Consider the following 20,222-nt stretch of genomic DNA (forward strand, 5'->3'; position numbering starts at 1 on the left):
GAAAAACTAAAACCGAAAAAATCGAAACCCAATGGTTTTAGTTTTCAAAAACCGAATTATAACGATTCGGTTTTTGGTTTAGTTAAAAACCGACCAAACCGAACCGTATTCACCCCTAGTCAAAACTGTTCGATGGGACTGATAATGATCTAATTAATTCCTCCATTCTTTTACAACTTCTTATTTAAAAAAAGATTTAATTCGACATAGCATTTTTATATAACGACTTCAACCCCTGAATTATTGGTACGTGTTATGTTCCCAGTAATTGCTACATTTTTGGAATTTGGAATAAATGCAATATAGATGATATGATTCATTGCCTCATTGATCTTCCTTATATATTAAGCTCCCGAATAATTCATTTTTGATTAGTTCTACGATCTTTAGAGATTTTTGCGCATGTATATTACAGGGAAAACAGCAGTGGCACATGGTTTGAAGATATAATATGTAACAACAAAATAATCAACTTACATGCACCATAATACCGTTTTCTGTTGATTGATTGAATAAATAAATAGAGATTCTATTTCCATATTTTATTTTATTTTTAATTCTCTAGCAAAGGGTCCCCTGCTCCCCTTCTTAACGTGGCAAAAGAAGACCCAAACATTTTCTTTATTATTCGTTATATTGGGCAACTAGGCTAATCCGCTAATATAGTAGGAGTTAAAGTTATACTAGATTTACTTTAACATTGGTATATGGATATAACATAATCACAAATTGAATGCTTTTATTGATCCAATAATCTCTACTCCCCGTTTTCTAAAAATTTCTACTATCGCAATTACATCAACCTATACCACTTGACATCGCCACCACCACCAATAATACCATCACCGACACCATTAGATCGTCTTTCCCACCACCGTCGTCGCATTGCTCGAGTACTATGCTCGTTAAAATAAAACAAGTAGTTATATTAAAGCTTTTCTGCACGAGAGTTTATGTGGTGTAAACTTTTAACAGTTGCATCGTATTTTTAAATGATATGTAGTTAATGTTAAATTTGATACTCAAATTATAAATTATTCATGATTTTTCATCATTTCTTTGTTAACCGGAGCGCGTTAAAAAGTAAATTGATGAGAACCTTCTGATATCATGTACCGTCTCAGTATTTAAAGTGCACACTACATAAAGCTCATGTCTAATGACTCGTTATATCACACATGGATTACAAGATATAGTTTCACCATTGCCCACCGCATAATTCGAACGTGAATTGTAGCCTTCATTATTAACAATGCATATTTTTTTTAAAGGTGTGGATCATTTACTCACAACAGGGGATTTGACTTACGTTGTCTAAACCAAGTTCACGCTAGAAAGCCCTCTCACCCTCAATACCTAGTAGTAGGAGAAACTCCCAACTAAACCGCCCAAAGGCATGACATTTAATTGGGATAAAACTCTGCCTCATCTGCAGGACTCAAACCTGATTCACTAGAGGACTTTGTGAAAATACCTTAAAATGTCTTTCTCATATCTCGAACTCGAGACTTTCAACATGTAAAGCTGGTGCTTAACCACTGAGCTATAATGTAATAATACATATTAATATCAAGAGATTTATAAGTGCGTATATAATTGTTACAGAAAAATAACATTTTTATATTTATAATAAGTCTAATTTGTATAAAGATTGTTATTACAATGATTTAAAATATATAATTTTTTTAACATGAAGTCATTTAACATATAATGGGAGTTACATATGAATGAATTTGTAAAAAAAAATACCAATATTTATAATATGTTTAAAATGTAATGTTTTGTTATTTTGTGTATAAAATCTAGTAGATATGATATTTATAGGAAAAATCATATCCGATAAATTTTATGCAACATTGTACAGACAACAAAAGTATTTTGGATTGATCGAACTAATTAACATGGTTTAGTTTATAACTATTATTATCTATTATTCTATCGGATATTTATTAGCTATTATTATTTTTTATTTTATTAAAATTATTGAGTAAAAAGTGTAAACTTGTAATGAAAAACAAAAAAATGTAAATTAAAGTCAAAATTGAAAACAAAAGTCAACTTTAAAAAATCAATAGTTGTGATTGATCAATAAATTATTAGAACAACTTTATTTTAGTATGATAAAAGATATTGATTGTTTGAAGTTGGCCTCTTATACTTAGCTATAACTGTCTACCACTCCGTATTATTTCACCTTTCACTAAAGCAACCAAAGTTCAGTTGTAGCTCAATCCACTTGCGTTTCTATATTTATTTACTTTTATATAACATTTGATCATATGAAAATCAAAATGATTGTAACCAATTTACTTGTATATAAATTTTAATCAATTACAATATGTGCTTGTTTTTCTCTATGTATTACGATGCCTTTTACACTTACATTTATATGATTTAATTAATAGTTTCTTTTAGTTTTTAAAAAGAGGTAGATATAAAAACGAAAACATCAAGATCAAGTTTGATGAAATAAATAAGCAACTTTCATATACTCTATTGCGGATGCGTTAACACCCTTTCGATTTATGTCAATGCCCTAAAAGGCTTGTTCTTCATGTGTGAGTATAACATTTGCATGTGACAAGATTCAAACCTGGTAACTTAAATAAGAAAATCACATTGTGAAATACCTTTAGAGTTTAGACACTAGCTTAACACCTCAATGGCTATCACTATCTTAAATACTCATAAAGGTTAATTAATTAGTTTAATTAATTGTATGTTAAAGTAAAAAAGATTGATTTAGGGATACGAATAATAACAAGGAATTGTTACGGGGAAGGGTGTTTAAGAGGGTAAGAGATTGGAAGGTCACGTGCAAAGAACATGGTGGAGGTAACATGTCATGTGCACATGAACTCTACACCCAATGCCTGTCTGTTTTTCCTTTCTTTCTTTTTTCTTTCTATTGCTAGTTCTAAAACCATTTTTTTACTCCTCACAAAATCACACTTCTAGTGTTATTCTTCATGTTATTATATTAGCAAGTTACCTGCAAGTCACAATTCTAGTGTTATTATTCATGTTATTATATTAGTAAGTTATCTGCAACAGTGGTGGCGTCGATAATAGTTTATTATGGTATCTAAGTTTTTATGTGTATACATCAATGATGTTTCTTGGAAGATGTATGTGCACCATCAAAAACATGATTTATAGGGCTAATTTTAATGCAAAATGTACAAACTAAATAGTGCAAAGATTGATGAGTTACTCTTGACAAGCAAAAGATCGAGTGGCGACTTACTGAAAAATTGGTTGATTGGAACAATTTTTCAGAGAATTCTCTTGTATCGTATTTAGGGATAACCAAGGACTTTGCGTTTATTACCTTATTACCAAGAGTGTAACACAGGCTTAATAATACTCAACATTTTAGTCTTGTGTGGTGTTAAAAGATCGACATTAAAAATATATGTAACTTTTTAGATATATTAGACATACATATACATCTATTGAATTTAAATCTCCCCTTTTCAATCAGATCAAAATCTTAAAAATTAACTGACATGATGCATATAAATATTATATCCAACCTTATTCTAATACATATAATTTAAACAGCAACAAAATATAGGTATTTTTAAATAGAAAATTTCTAGTTTAGGCAGATTGAGCTTTAATTAAAGTTTATACTTTAAAAATTAAAATAATATCATATTTTCGTAAAGCGGCAATGGTGGAGACGATAGAGATCTAGTGGTGTGACGATGGGTAGTATTGACGGTGAACATTGGTGGTGGTGACAGTATCAAGTGATGTAAATTGATGTAGATATTTTAAAATATAAGAACTTTAGGTGCAAATTTATAATATAAGAGTTTAAAGTATAAAGTAATTCATTAAGAATAAATTAATTAATTTCTAATGGGATAAGTCATCAAAATTGCGTCATTTATATTTTATAAACTAAATCTCTTGTAACATTTAATAAGAAAAGGACTAGAATTTTTCTAAAAAAACTAGAAAGTTGCTCGCGCAATGCGGCGATGGTAGAGATGTGGTTATTAACGTAAAAGTAGTTGATGTAAATAAGGGCAGTGTAGTTATATCAAAGGTTGAGCTATGTATATTGTAAATAATTTCATTAAATGTATTATAAATATATTATGTCAACATAGTTAAATTAATAAATAAAGACATACAATAGTTTGAGTAAATAGGGTTGAAAAATATTTTAGAGGTATTTTGGGTAAATTGTAATGTATGGATTGAGAAAGGGTAGAGAGTTGAAAGTATTTTGAGTTTTTATAGATAGAAAATTAAAAAGAGGGAATGGGTAATTTATTTTATAAATGAGTAAAAATTGAGTGAGTTAGGGGTAATTTAGAAATATTTGAAAATGTGTTTAATTACTTGAAAATGAGTGTTTAGTTTGCATTATAAAGAGTAGATGTGTGCCCGTGCATTGCAACGACAAAAATAGACAACGTTCGAAGTGTTGTGATAACGTTCAAGGTGGGATGTGAAGCAAGGGGGGGGGGGGACGAATTATGAGTTAGAGTTTTTGCTATGTGTTTGTCTGTGAGAGGGAAATAAAGTCTGAAATTTTTGTAAGGGTACGTTAGTCACAGTGTATAAAAATAAAAATAGAGATGTATTAAGACGGGGGGTAATTAGAAGTATCAGATTCTTAAAAGTTCAAGGAGCGAGTGTCAGTTTTATTTATAAGGGAATATAAAAATATAAAAGTATAGATATAGATATAGATGGAGATGGATTTACTAAGAAAAGGTGAAAACGATAACTTAAATCTTAAACCATCAAACTCTAAGAAGAAGATGGACGATGTGTTTAGGTTTGATAGAAGACAAGGTAAAAAGAAATCACATATAAATATCTAAAAAAGTATTATATTTTTTAAATTAAATTGGAAATTGATTAATCAACCTAATTGGTGTGCTTAAAGATATGCCTAAACCTTAAGAATTTGACATGTGAATTTCACTAATTATCTTTCCTAATATTGCCTACTGATTTTTCCACATGTCATTATCTTATAATTAGACACATCTTTAAGCACACAAATTAGATTAATTTATCATTATCCATGTAAATTTACTATCTTAAAATTAAAGGTTAAATTTTGAAAGAAGGAATATAAACATTATATTATTATATCTAAAGTTACAACAGTGGAATTATTATTTTACAATAGATATTTTTAAATGTATTGTGGAAATTTGATGTTTGTATGGATTTAATGATTTGGTTTTGTTAAACGATGCCACTTTCGTTAAGGTGTATTAAATAGTTATATCCTTACTATAAAATTTAGAGTTGGACTTTTGATATAGAAATGTATAACTCTTTTGTGCACGTTAAGTGTCCTATGGGATTCATTTAGTATCTTTCTAATGGGTTTTCTAAACATTAAATTTAACTATTTTTATGCTTTTTAATAATCTGTTAAAACACATTTAAATAGTCTGAAATCCGGAAAATCACCAAACAAACACACAATAACATGTTATCCTATAACTTAATTAAATACATTGGACTGTAATCTATAAACAACAATATCATATGTAACACATCCCAAGTTCCCAACTTCCAAGTCAAAATTCGTGACCCTTAAGTCAAATTTCACCAACAAACAAATCACCCACTCCTTTTGGTCTTATTTTGAGGTTCCATATAGATAAACTTATGCATTATAATTTTCCATAATTACTTTGAAAAACTATTAGCCTCTGAAAACTCATGCTTAATACTATCAAACACTTCTTTTCTCTAACAAAAAGTGAAGGACAATAAAGTTGTTCTTTTTCCCCCTGATGACGGAATGAGTAATATTAATTTACATTTTATACATAGAAATATGATTAAATATTAATAAATTATTACAGTATATAATAATATAAAAAGATATTGGTAAAAAACAGCTAATCCCATAAATTGGATTTCAGATTGACACAGCTGGATGTAAACTGTTGCCTTCTGTATGCTGCTGCTTGCTTAATTATTGATCCAAATTTCTGCCACTATCATTATTTCCCTCCAATAATATATATCCCACCCCCACACAAATCTATATATATATGCACACTCCCCTGACTCCATTTATCCATCCCAGTAGTAGCTGTATCCATCCATCCATCCATCACTCAAAACTCTTTTTAAGGTAGTACATTGTCTAAATTTACACTTTTACCCTTCACACTTTATAAATATATATACCCCACTAACAAGTTTCCATTTGCAGAAAATTAAGAAACAAGTCAAAAAGATGAGGTTGTTATGGGTGTGTCTGTGTGTGTTAACAATGGTGAATGTGGCCATGGGTGCAGCTCCAAGAAAGGCAGTAGCTGTGCCTTTTGGTAGGAACTATGTGCCCACCTGGGCATTTGACCATATCAAATACTTCAATGGTGGTTCAGAGATTCAGTTGCTTCTGGATAACTATACTGGAACTGGGTTCCAGTCTAAGGGATCTTATCTGTTTGGCCATTTTAGTATGCAGATTAAAATGGTTCCTGGTGATTCTGCTGGAACTGTCACTGCCTTTTATGTAAGTTCTTTGAAATCTTTCAACTATATCTCATCTTTAATTAAGAAACTTAAATGTGCGTTATGTAAATGACATATATATCTAGTCATAATACTCAGTTTTAATATCTTTTATTTAGTAGATACTCAAGAAGTCTATATAAGTGTGAATGTGTGATAAAAATGACATTTTTGGTTCTGATACTCATTTTCAACTGTAGATATATTTAAGAAACTTAACAGAGTGTAACAAAAATGAAATATTTTGTCCCAAAACACATTTTTCTTTACTGTCAACATTCAAGAAACTTAAATGGGTGTTATAAAAATGACATCTTTGGTCCAAAGACTAGTTTTTCATAATGTAATTTTCAAGAACTTGAATGCTTTTTTTCCCCAAAACTCATTTTGTAACTGTATATCTTCAAAAACTTAAATAGGTGTTAATGTGTTCCAATAATCATGTTTTAGCTAAAAATGTATTCAAGAAACTAAAAAATAAATGAGTACAATAGTAATCACAATTTTAGTCCTATCATTCATTCAGTAACTGTATACATATATACACATATATATGTAAATACATGCTCAAGATTCAAGAAACTTAAATGGGTGTTGTAAAAATGGCAGCTTTCATCTCAAAACTCGGAGCATGATGAGATAGATTTTGAGTTCTTGGGGAACAGAACAGGGCAGCCTTACATTTTACAGACCAATGTGTTCACCGGCGGCAAAGGTGACAGGGAACAACGTATCTATCTTTGGTTTGACCCAACTAAAGCTTACCACTCCTACTCTGTTCTTTGGAATATGTACCAGATTGTGTAAGTTTTTACACACCCTTCTTGCCTATATTCGCTTTTTTTTTTTTAAATTTCATTTGGTGTGGTGTGTGGATAAGTTTGGCTTATCGCCTTATTAAGTTTGGTTTATGAGCTTATCAGAACTTAAATACATTTAGGTTCATAAATGATAAATGTGTAGGCCGGAAAAGTATGTTACTTTAGGAAATTAATAAACCGGTAAGACCATAAGATAGTCAATTCCCAACAGTCCTACTTTTGGATTTTTTCTGATATATATTTTGATTAGAATGCAGTAACTAAATTAAATTATTTATAATGTGAATGTGACACATATGTGTTTGTAATTGGCAGGTTTTTTGTGGATGATATACCAATCAGGGTATTCAAGAATAGTAAAGATTTAGGGGTAAGATTTCCATTTAACCAACCAATGAAAATCTACTCAAGCTTATGGAACGCTGATGACTGGGCAACAAGGGGTGGATTAGAGAAGACCGATTGGTCAAAGGCACCATTCATCGCCGCATACAAAAACTTCCACGTGGACGGCTGTGAATCATCTGTGAATGCTAAGTTTTGTGCAACCCAAGGCAAAAAATGGTGGGACCAAAAGGAATTCCAAGATCTTGATGCTTATCAATGGAGACGTCTCCGATGGGTTAGAAAGAAGTTCACTATCTACAACTATTGTACTGACCGGAAAAGGTTCCCGACAATGGCACCGGAATGCAAGAGAGACCGTGACGTCTAAGTTCTTGTGTATGTATGATGTATAAATGGGTAAACGGAGAGCGATTCCAGTTCAAGCTATCGGAAAATGTTGTTGGACCCTTATATTTATATCATTTAATTTGAGTCTTATTATATATATGTTTATGTGTAATGGGCCAAATTCTAAGATTGGAGTTATACATTATTACGATGAAATCCACCATCCCATGTTACAATCTTATGATATATGTAATCCTATGAAGTCATTGCTCATTGTATTCTTTCTTCTATCTTATACTCTTTCAATAATATATGTTGAATGGTTTAGACCATGTTACGTGTTGTTTTTTAATAATATGGTAGAGATCCCTTCAAATTAGTTTGAACTTAAGGGGTCAATTTAAAATAATCATTACCATTAGATTAAAAAAGACGGCTAGTATCCCGACTACTTTTTTGGTAATTAAACCAGACTATTTGCAGCGATTATCGCTGTAAATAGTGGTGTTTTTGTCCATATCCAACTATTTGCAGCAATTACTGACAGAGGGACCGCTATTTTTTGCCAGATTTGCCATTACAGAAAGAGGGGTCCGCACTACTTACAGCGACTATCGCTGCAAATAGTAGGTGTGGTCTAGATACTAAAAAAACTTGGGATATGAATCCCTTTAAAAAAATCATCTATAAATTTTGACCTTTAATTTTAATTTAATAGTCATAATCTTTTAAATTTGACTAGAAAACTTAGATATAGTTTTTATATCTAAGAATGAAATGTTTACATCAGAGAGGTATTATTAGAAGTAAGTTTTTAAGACAAACCATAATTAATACAAGTATGGATGTGTAAAAAGTATGATAGAAAAATTGAACAATAAAGATTGCATTCGTGTGTGCCAATGGCCTATAGTGACAACACAACAAAGCTAATTTGGTTTGGTCTTTGAAATGGACCAATGAGGATTTTGTTTGCGAATATTGATGAATTATTGACCTTGTTCACTTGTTGTGTGTTGTGACATTACATATTTATGGAACATGTTACATATATGTGTTTGGTAAGTGGCAAATATTATAGGACTTCTTTCTTCGTCCCATGTTTAGGTCTTCCTGGTATTGGCTTATAATGATTTTGACGCACTATATTAAAAAAGCGAAGTCAAGGATAATAAGAGAAATTACGTAGTAGTTGCGGATTAATATAACAATGAAGTTGGTTAAAAATAAAAATATAATCTAAAATATATGAAGGACAAATTAGCTGTCAAAAGTAAAAAGTAAAGGTTAAGATCTCATTAGTCATCAGAGCTCAGTGCAACATGTGAATTTATGTCCGTATAGACAAATAGGGATGTAACCAGGAACTTTCGTTCTACACGAATTGTTAATTTGTAGCAAACTTTTTTAAGTTTACATTTTCGCTTAAAGCCTGAAACCATTGAAATAAAAATTAAATAACATATATCTTAATAATCATTGAGGTAAAAACCTCAGTCCTCCCATGAGTATTTTGCGCCTGGAGAGATCCAGGTTTGAATCATGAGGGGTTGATATTTACTCATATTAATGGTCGTGTCGTTTAGCGGATTAATAAGAGTCTTTTCTCCTCTGAAAATTCGAATGACTTATAAGTGAGACGAATATGCTCTGACTATTGAAACATTATAAAAAAACATATATCTTACTAAGTGGTATTTATATTAAGTCGTCATAGTTATATACACCAAAAAATACATAACTTATCTAAAATTGAACACAAGGAAAAGAAATAAAACAACATAACAAAAACAAGAAAAACAGATGAAAAACATGTAGATTAAGTCATTGGTTTTCCAGGTCGGAAAATGAAGTACTCTGGCAAAACGGGTCGCCATTTCGCGGAATCGAACGCCCTAAGAGGAAGATTTCATTTGCTTTCTGTTGACGAAAGGAATGCAATCTGATTAATGACATAAACGGATAAACAAATGAGTTTTTTGTTGTTTAAAATATACGAGTATAAAGATGACGAAGCATTTTTTGACTTGGATGTGCCTAGCTAATCGGGTTTTATTTGCCCATTATCGCTTCTAATATAGTAATTTGATTAATTACATGTCAACAAATATGTGTTTTAAATGACAAATATATGTTGTGACAAATGATAGTTGTTTTTGCATGGATTCGGGCATTTATCCAATTTCATGAAATGGATAAATTTAAGACAAAAAGAACGCAAACATGCAAAAGGGATGATTATTGGCCATAACAAACACATATAAGGAAAAAAGGGGAGGAAAAAACACGAGAGACAAAAAGATAACTGAGAGAGCACTATCATATCGTAGATACATTTGCAGGGGGAGAAGAAGGGGCTTCTCTCGCTAGCAAATATATATATATATATATAAATCCCTTTTTTCATCGATAATTCTATTCGTTTTGTTTCGTTTTCTGGGCAAACATTTAATCAATCAGCCTGTACATTTATAGACAATCTTGGGTTGTTGTGTTTCCTTGGCCCCATTTCCTTTTCTTCGCAAAAAGAAAAGGTCCGGATAATGTATCCTCATGATTTTGTTCGTCATGCATCAAGATACAAGAATTTCTATAAGATTGAATGTTTTTGTTATTGTTATTTGTTTTGTCTTAGGATATTTGGGGACTTTGTTTAAAGGAAGCATTACAACGCTATGAAGAGAACTAGTCTTCCTCCACGAGGATTATCTGACAGGCAAATTAGCAATAATGACACCCCTACACTCCGTCTGTACCAAGTCTGGAAAGGAAACAATGTATGATTATGATTATGATTATGATCCCGTTTTATTAGTTTATTGTATCGTTGGTATATAGGTTATTTAAAATGTTTGTTGGCATTTTGATCATACCGAAATGTTGCATGTTTGTTTGGTTAAATTCGTAACATATGTTTCTTTTTCCTTTCTAAACTGCAGAAATTTGCTTTAAGGGGTAGATTAATATTTGGGTCGGATGCAAGGTCTCTTTACCTTACAATTTTCCTCATTGTGGTTCCAGTAATCTTGTTTTGCTCTTTGGTTTCTCAAAGTCTTGTGAATTACTTCCCCAAGAATATAGGTCTTCTTTTAGTAGCTATTCCTGCTGTCTTCACTCTATATGTAAGTGGTTTCCTTCTCTATTTTTTTGCTTTAACTTTTATTTGGTCATTCTAGTTGCAATAATCAATCTGAGATATTTCTTATCTTAAAAGGGTAAACATGAGTTCTTTAGGTAAACCTGGAATGGGTCAAACTGGGTGAAAATCTATTTCCTAAGCATAAAACCTATTAGACCATTGAAGTAATATTGGTATTGGAATCAGGTCACATAAGTAGTACACTAACTTATTATAGTTTGCAGTGAAGTAAAACAAATGCTTGTAGGTCAACTTGACCCATTTCACACATTAGCCCATTTTGTCATTGACCCGCCCATCTTGTTATGTCTATCAAATCTAGGGGTCATTAAAATTAATCCATATGTTTTGGTCAAAATTATACGTAAACCAACTTCATTGCTTGATTAACTTGAACTTCTTAAGGTTTCCTAGCATTTTGATGCTACAAGGTTGTTAAAAAACTGCAGATTCTTGTCCTTATCTTTTTTGTTGCTGCAAGAGATCCTGGCATTATTCCCCGAAACCCTCCATCTCCAGACCTAGATGATGATTGGGATGCTTCTAGCATGTCTACCGACTGGGCTGCAACTCAAAGTGGTAAATATCTACCACCTACAAAAAGCCTCAATGTTAATGGAACGATGGTTAGGGTCAAGTTTTGCCAAACTTGCATGCTTTATCGCCCACCAAGATGCTCACATTGCGCCATCTGCAACAACTGTGTTGATCGCTTTGATCATCATTGCCCGTGGGTGGGACAGTGTATAGGCAAGGTATGCTCATGCCTATTCGTACATCTCTCTTACTTTTTCCACATAAAACGAAATGCCCGTCCAAACATCCCATTATTCAAATATTTTGACCGAATTATTACTCATGATACTTAAACAATCAGTTCCAAAATGTACAGTTAAAGTTTCAAACACCCCTTTAATGTGATAATGTGGTGTTAAATACTTGTTCATTTCTGAGGGTTGTAGGATGGGGTATTTGGATTCGCCTTATAAATCATTCCATTTTTTGTATTCATATTACACTTAAAGTTGAAACATGTGTAACAAAATATACTTGTGGCTTTCAGAGGAACTACCGGTCCTTTTTCATGTTTGTATCCTCACTAGCAATCTTGTGCACTTATGTTTTCGCCATGTGCTGGATAAACATCATCATGATTATGCAAGAGAACAGTTCCGGTATATGGGAAGCTTTGATGAAGTCTCCTATATCTGGAATACTTATAACATACACATTTACAGCTTCATGGTTTGTAGGAGGCTTATCTGCATTTCATATTTATTTGGTCATCACCAACCAGGTACATTTTTTCGTCTTTCTTGTTCTCCACTTCCATGAGCAAATAGGCATGGTATGGTACCTCGTTATAGTGGTTTGATGTGTTTTTGCAATTTGAAAATGTAATAGTCAGGTCTTGTCATTTTATTTCTGCAGACTACATATGAAAACTTCAGAAATCGGTATGAGAGGAGGAAAAATCCCTTTAATCATGGATGTGCTCAAAACTTCAAAGAAGTCCTTTTTTCTAAAATACCCCGCTCCCAAAATGAATTTCGTACATTTGTAAGACCTGAAGTGTATACTCAATACAACAGTTCAAGATATTTTGGGTATGCATTTAGCCTCAACTTTTCTAAGAAAAGCTACGAAACAGAGACTTCTATTGATGGAATTGAGTTGGATCTGGAGAGATGTGACACAAGTGGAACGGATCATTCAAGTAAATGGGTAACTGCACCTGATTTGCATAGATTGGCATCAAAGTTTATATCAGAAAATGTAAACAAAGATAAAGAGAAGAGACAAGGAGTATGAAAGCAATTTGCTGTTGATAGAAAGGCGAAAGAGATAGGATAGGTCTCCTGTGATTTGCATAGAAATGGTCGTTTGTGCGACCTTTTTTTTTGTTATCCTTGTAAAAGGCCAACATTTGCTAATGGAAATAAGCTCTTTTTGTATAAAGGAATTTGGTGATGATTTCATGTAATTGCCATTCATCTATGCCTGAGAAAAGCAGACTAATTTTTCTTGATTTGCCATGCTCCTTGTATAGTTGTATGTAGCCAATAGAACATCTTAAAATTAGACGCCTCTTGATTCTAATTTGATTAAGATGGTGCTCTAGTCTTTTCACGTCATGAAAAGCAGACAAATTCTGTCCATCTCAATTATGAAGTTGTCTACATCATCAGGAAACCATCTCGGCTAATCACAGGAGTGTTACTCCCATAATTAAACTGTAGATATCCAAGATTCCAAGATGTAATTCTTTATCATGTGAATTCCTTTTGTACATTTTACATAGACTCAAGCTAAAAAAGTAGTCTGCAATGATCACATTATACAATCACATAACCATGTGAATAAAGGGTTTTAGAATTGAATGATTGTATTATATTAAAACATTGGGAATAACCCCAATTTATACAAGAGAAAATCATGAAATAAGGAAACTAAATATATGAGTCGGTTCATGAATTCTTGGGAGCCAAGTCATGTTCTTCTAAATATGGGAAGTGATGATATCTTTCTGATCCTATTGTCTAACACTCCCCCTCAAGTTGAATAGCGGGATTACCGAAATTCAACTTGCTTAGACATTTATTAAACATGGAAGTACCCACCGCTTTGGTTAAAATATCAGCAAATTGATCTTCAGACTTAACAAAAGGCAACTTGATAATTCCATTTTCAAGCTTTTCCTTAATAAAATGACGATCAACTTCCACATGTTTGGTTCTCTCATGCTAAACTGGATTTTCTGAAATCTAGATAGCAGCTTCATTGTCACTCATTATCTGGATGCTTTCTCTAGGAGCAAAACCAATTTCAGATATCAGTTTTCTTAACCATAATGCTTCTGCTAAGCCTCTAGCTATACCTCTGAACTCGGACTCAGCACTTGATAAGGAAACAACTTTTTGTTTTTTACTCTTCCATGTAACTAGATTACCTCCTACCATAGAAAAATAACCTGAAGTTGATCTTCGATTACCTTTGTCTCCTGCCCAATCAACATCTGTATATATCTGAATTTTAAGATGACCATTAGCCTTAAATAATACCCCATATCCTGTTGTTCCTTTAAGATATCTGACAATTCGCAAAACTGCATCCATATGATCAACCTGAGGTTGGTGCATAAACTGACTCACCACTCCAACAGCATATGCTATATCTGGACGGGTATGAGCCAAATAAATAAGTTTTCCTACCAATCTTTGATATTTATCTTTATCAGCAACTTTAGCTTCTGTCTTCATAAACAATTTTTGATTGATGACCATAGGTGTGTCAGCTGGTTTACAGTCAATCATCCCTGTTTCAGCTAAAAGATCTAGTATATACTTCTTTTGACAAAGGAAGATTCCACGATTCGACCTTGAGACTTCTATTTCAAGGAAATACTTAAGATTTCCCAAATCTTTCATTTCAAATTCTGCGAATAATGCTGTCTTTAGTCTCTCAATTTCTTTTTCATCATTTCCAGTGATAATCATGTCATCAACATAAATAATTAGACATGTCACTAGATTCCCTCTATGACGAAGAAATAATGTGTGATCTGAATTACTTTGTTGATATCCATACTTCTTCATAGCAAGTGTAAACCTTCCAAACCAAGCTCTAGGTGATTGTTTTAATCCGTACAAGGATTTCTTCAATTTACAAACTTCCCCGGGTCTAAAATCATGAGAAAAACCTGGAGGAGCTTCCATATAGACTTCTTCTTTTAGATCTACATGCAAAAAAGCATTCTTTACATCAAATTGTTGAAGAGGCCAACCCTTATTTGCTGCTATTGAGAAGAGAACTCTTATTGTATCTAATTTTGCAACAGGGGAAAAAGTCTCTGAATAGTCAATGTCATATGTTTGAGTGTATCCTTTCGCAACCAACCTTGCTTTGTACCTTTCCACATCACCATTGGGTTTATATTTAATTGTATAGATCCACCTGCAACCTACCGGCTTCTTTCCTTTTGGCAAACTGCATTTATCCCATGTATTATTCTTACTGAGTGCTTCCATTTCACAATCCATAGCATCTTTCCACATTTTCAACTTTAAAGCATTCTCTACTCCTGATGGAATTTCTTCCGAATATAACTTTGCTGTAAATGCCTTTGCTTCTTCAGACACATATCCTTCTTCAGACACATATCCTTCGGTGAGAACTTTGAAGGGGGTTTTCATATTTAGAATCTTTGTAGGAAGACGGTTAATCAAATAAGTAGCAGTAGCTAGAGCTTCTGGCCAAAAACTTTTTGGAACTAAGGACTCAATAATAAGTTCCCTAGTCATTTCTAAGAGAAGTCTGTTTTTTCTTTCTGCTACACCATTTTGCTCTGGAGTATCAGGACAAGAGGTTTGATGGACTATTCCCTTGGATTGAAAAAATTAGTTCATTTTTGAGTTCACATACTCTCCACCATTATCCGTTCTCATAACTTGGATAGATTTTTGAAACTGAGTTTGAACCATATTATAAAAAACAGTGAATCTATCAAAAACTTCATCTTTGTTTTTCAAAAAATAAATCCAAGTCATTCTGGTGCAATCATCAACAAATATCACAAAATACTTGTAACTATGACCTCCAACAACTGGTGCAGGACCCCACACATCTGAATGAACTAATGAAAAAGGAATTTTAACTCTAGTATTACGAGGTTTAAAAGTTTGCCTATGACTTTTAGCAAGGATGCAAGTCTCACAAACAATTGGTTTATTCAATGGAAAAAGTTTCGGAAACAAAACATGTAAATAACTAACTGACGGATGTACCAATCTTCTATGCCATAACCATGTTTCTCTTTCACTTGTTCCATGAGCAAGCATCACAGTTCCACTTTCAGTAACTTCATCAACATAATACAGTCCATCTCTCTCAGTGCCACGCCCAATAATCCGTCCCGTCCTGATATCTTGTAACAGACAAAAAGTTGGATGCATGAGAACTGAGCAATTAAGTTCTTTTGTCACATGACTTATTGATAATAGTTTATGTGATAACGAAGGAACATAAAGACAATTAGTTAAATTAATGTTCGAAGAAATTTTAACGGTTCCTCCATTTTTAACATCCATTTTTCCCCGGTTAGCCGCTTCTATATGAGTTTTACCAGCCTTAGAAAAAACTGAAAAATCAGACAACTCATATGTCATAATATCGGTAGCACCACAATCAAAAATCCATGACCCGTTTAATTTATTATTAGATTGGGCCATAAAAACTTTTCCTTTAATTTTTGATGGGCAAATATTTGTTGGTGGATTTATATTAATTAATGGGCTTACACCCATTCCAACCGTCCCACCCATTCTAGTCGTCCCACCAGAAACACTCCACCTTCTTTTTAATTTATGAGTGCAACTACTTTCAATTGTATTATATATATATATATATGTTCATCAGGAGAATGAAGATAAGGGTTAATACTCCTTCTTTTCTTTCTACCTTCCACCACTGAGAAACCGCCCCCATCACCCTCACTGAATCCGGCCGCCGCAACCCCACCAAATCCTTTTTCCAATCTGTGATTATCACTGCTATTTTCTTTGGTTGTATGGTTTGCTTTGGTGGCCTTTTCGGTGGCATTAAATCGCCGTCCCTTTTTATTTTCTATCCACCATGCCGGATATCCAACTAACCGGAAACATTGCTCCTTGGTGTGCCTATTCATCCCACACTCATCACAAAAAAGATGTGATTTGTCATCTAGAACTTCCGATTTGGGTTTGTTTGATTTGATTTTATCATTTATGCGGCTGTACTTTTTTGTTGCAAAGACAAATCCTTCATCTTCTCTTGCTACTAATCCAGTGGCGATGCCTGATGATTCACCGGCGGCGGCGGCGGTGGTTGCTCCCAGAATATTCTGGTGAGCGGCCTCCTTTCGAACGGTAGCATAAGCTGCTTCGACTGCCGGTAACGGATCGGTTCGAAGAATCTCTCTTTTGATAGATTTGAATTTTCGATCCAATCCATTTAAAAATTGGAATAATTTCTGTTCAGATCTAATCTTGGCATACGTTTTGATATCATCAACACACTTCATAGGGTTTGGATCTACAGGATCTATCTCACCCCAAACCCCTTGAAGCGATATCCAGAAATCTTCTAATGATTTTTCGGATTGCTTGATTTCATTTGCTTTGACATGCAGGTTAAAGGCTTGTAATTTATCTTTCCCGCTACTATAAGTAGTAACCAATGCATCCCATAAATCTTTGGAGGTGGAAAATTCGGTTAGATTTCCGGCGAGATTTGGCTCTATATTTTGGATGAGCCACGAAAATACGATAAGATCCTCTTGCTCCCAAATTTCATATTTTTCTGATGTCGATTTTTCTGGAGGTAGATCGGTTAAGTGATTTAATAATGCTTTTGATTTTCCGCCAATGGCAACTCGAATCATTCGAGTCCATAACGCGTAATTTTGACTGTTGAGCTTAAGATTAATTTGAAGGTTATTGGAAAGTTTTGGGTTTTGTGATTGATTATTATTAGTTTGTATCAAGTTGGCTAGTTGAAGCATTAATTCGGAATCTTTTCCTGAGCCGCCGGGTTCACCCATGGTGGCACAGATTTTGATCGGATTTTTCGAAGAATTTACGGTTTAGATGATGAGCCTAACGAGTATGTCGGCTTTGATACCATGTGAATAAAGGGTTTTAGAATTGAATGATTGTATTATATTAAACGATTGGGAATAACCCCAATTTATACAAGAGAAAATCATGAAATAAGGAAACTAAATATATGAGTCGGTTATTGAATTCTTGGCAGCCAAGTCATGTTCTTCTAAATATGGGAAGTGATGATATCTTTCTGATCCTATTGTCTAACAAACCAACATAACACGAAACTATACATGTCCGGCAGACAAAAAAAAAAAAAAACAAGCGATCACCAATACTAATACCATAGATGTACATTTAGGTCATTGCATAACAATTAGTCGATGTCCTAAACTTACAAACTAGAATCACAGATTTGTAATTGACGACCTCACCAAGTTAGCAATTTGAAGAACACTCGGCAAGAAGCCACTGATAACTATCACTGATAATACTTCATGACCATGATAATCATAATACTACCCACCACAAAGTTGTACTACAGATTGATACAATCATGATGTGCTCTTTGTATATATGCCATTCCAATCAAACGAATATGAAATTATACAATTTTTTTTAGCAAATGTTATAGACGTCATGAATTTTTAGGTTCCAAAAAACGTTGCGCATAGTGAAGACGATGTCAAGCCATCTTGCTTTATCTGATACATCACCTTAATTTTTGTAATCACACCACATATATAAACAACATTTATCTATATGTTTTGCATCATGCTGTTGCAAATCGATGATGATGACTTTTTTCCTATTGAGTTTTTCATTTTGTCAAATAAAAAAAAAAGAGTTCTTTTTAACTAAAATGTACACAACTTATCTAGAGTATCCCGTAGCCGTTTTCAAACTCTTTGTGGCTATTATCACGAAAGAGTCTAAAAATATAGGCTTGTGAAGAAGATTAAAAAACACAAGAAACATTACCTTAAAGGGCCAAAATTCCACTACACAATATTGAATCTACGGTACATCTTAAAAGGTGGCTATATAAATCTCTCTCTCTCTATATATATATATATATATACACAAGCGTTTTTTTTACCCGTACCATATGCGGTTATTTCAAATAGATGTTTAAGAAAGTGAGTTTTTGATTGTATATTATTATATTTGACAAATTATAAATTATAAGAATTAATATTGTGTTCGACTAATAAATAACTCAATAATTACAACATCATTATATAGATCTAATTTTATTTGAAAGATGCACTATTTGTTATACGTATTTTACCATAAAGTTTATAGAGAGAAAAAATATCCAATATGCAATGAAATCTATAAAATTATTATTGTACTATGACCTTAAAATAACTAAATACTTAATCAAATCATATTATATTGTTATGAGATACACGTCCAAATCAAAATATTAATATATTTAATTAGCCATCTGTTTTTTTGATAAGATTTGATTCGATAAATATGAAAGAAATTTAACTTTTATTTTATTTTGGGTATATATATATATATTGAAAAAATACATGGAGATGTCACATAGGATAAATCTTATGTGGCAACGTTTAAAAATAGCTATCTGTTTTTAGATAAGATTTGTTTCGATAAATATGAAAGAAATTTGACTTTTATTTTATTTTGGGTATATATATATTGAAAAAATACATGGAGATGCCACATAGGATAAATCCTATGTGGCAACGTTTAAAAATAGCTATAAGTTAAAGAGGATGGTTTAGAATGCTTGGATTCCTACTGTTTTATATAGATTATAGATGTATGTATATATAATAAAAGAAGATTGTTTTTTATAAGTATTTTTAGAATGTTTTTGATGTGGCAAATCCATAGTTCACCTTAAAAAAATTTTATTTAACTATGATGTCATATTTATAAAATAGAAAAAGCCTTTTACATCTTTAATAAAAGTATTAATAATTTATATAAAGAAAAAAAAATCTCTCTTAGATAATATTTATCTTTTTTTATTTACTTAATGTAGTAGTCATTTTTATTTTAAAAGTTATTATTGTGTTAGTGATTTATTAACTATATAGTTATTGTGTTAGTTGAATTATTAGATTTATATCAAGTCAATCATTTATATAAAGAAAAAAAATTCTTTGTTAGATAATATTTGTCTTTTTTTATTTACTTAATGCAGTAGTCATTTTTATTTTAAAAATTATTATTGTGTTAGTGATTTATTAACTATATAGTTATTGTGTTAGTTGAATTATTAGATTTATATCAAGTCATAATGCTTTAATTACAAACATCATATATATATATTTTATTATATTTTATAATTTAAAATTTTAATTAACATATCCGGGTTGATTAATTAGTAAAAATAAAAATAAACAATTGGTGGAGTATTTAAATTATACTAGTGAAATATCTCGCGATGCTTGTTACGACGAGTAGTGTAGGTTATTGATGTAAAATGAGTATTGTATATTTTAAGAGTTAAAGGTAGAT

General features: G+C 32.2%; 2 protein-coding genes across 2 annotated transcripts; both read left to right on the top strand.

Moving 5' to 3' along the window:
• The first annotated feature begins 6,027 nt into the window (after positions 1–6,027).
• On the top strand, positions 6,028–8,279 carry LOC122609792 (probable xyloglucan endotransglucosylase/hydrolase protein B). Its single transcript, XM_043782735.1, has 4 exons — positions 6,028–6,124; positions 6,206–6,511; positions 7,120–7,313; positions 7,647–8,279. Exons 2-4 carry the CDS (start codon positions 6,230–6,232, stop codon positions 8,044–8,046), a joined length of 876 nt encoding a protein of 291 aa, XP_043638670.1. The 5' UTR covers positions 6,028–6,124; positions 6,206–6,229; the 3' UTR covers positions 8,047–8,279.
• A 2,156-nt stretch (positions 8,280–10,435) lies between these two features.
• LOC122580347 (probable protein S-acyltransferase 7) lies at positions 10,436–13,031 on the top strand. The gene is made up of 6 exons (XM_043752619.1): positions 10,436–10,540; positions 10,642–10,783; positions 10,946–11,128; positions 11,595–11,900; positions 12,209–12,442; positions 12,577–13,031. The coding sequence occupies exons 2-6, from the start codon at positions 10,682–10,684 to the stop codon at positions 12,955–12,957; spliced, it is 1,206 nt and encodes a 401-aa protein (XP_043608554.1). The 5' UTR covers positions 10,436–10,540; positions 10,642–10,681; the 3' UTR covers positions 12,958–13,031.
• The last annotated feature ends 7,191 nt before the right edge of the window (positions 13,032–20,222 follow it).

The sequence above is a fragment of the Erigeron canadensis genome, chromosome 8 (assembly GCF_010389155.1).
Source record: "Erigeron canadensis isolate Cc75 chromosome 8, C_canadensis_v1, whole genome shotgun sequence".
In the NCBI taxonomy this organism is placed as follows: Eukaryota; Viridiplantae; Streptophyta; class Magnoliopsida; order Asterales; family Asteraceae; genus Erigeron; species Erigeron canadensis.

Bases quoted from the DNA above. Each gene is read 5' to 3' on its own strand.
- LOC122609792 (XM_043782735.1), top strand. From the start codon at position 6,230: ATGAGGTTGTTATGGGTGTGTCTGTGTGTGTTAACAATGGTGAATGTG. The intron at 6,512-7,119 runs GTAAGTTCTTTG...TAAAAATGGCAG, and splicing joins GAACTGTCACTGCCTTTTAT to CTTTCATCTCAAAACTCGGA. The intron at 7,314-7,646 runs GTAAGTTTTTAC...TGTAATTGGCAG, and splicing joins TGGAATATGTACCAGATTGT to GTTTTTTGTGGATGATATAC.
- LOC122580347 (XM_043752619.1), top strand. From the start codon at position 10,682: ATGAAGAGAACTAGTCTTCCTCCACGAGGATTATCTGACAGGCAAATT. The intron at 11,129-11,594 runs GTAAGTGGTTTC...AAAAAACTGCAG, and splicing joins CTGCTGTCTTCACTCTATAT to ATTCTTGTCCTTATCTTTTT. The intron at 12,443-12,576 runs GTACATTTTTTC...TTATTTCTGCAG, and splicing joins ATTTGGTCATCACCAACCAG to ACTACATATGAAAACTTCAG.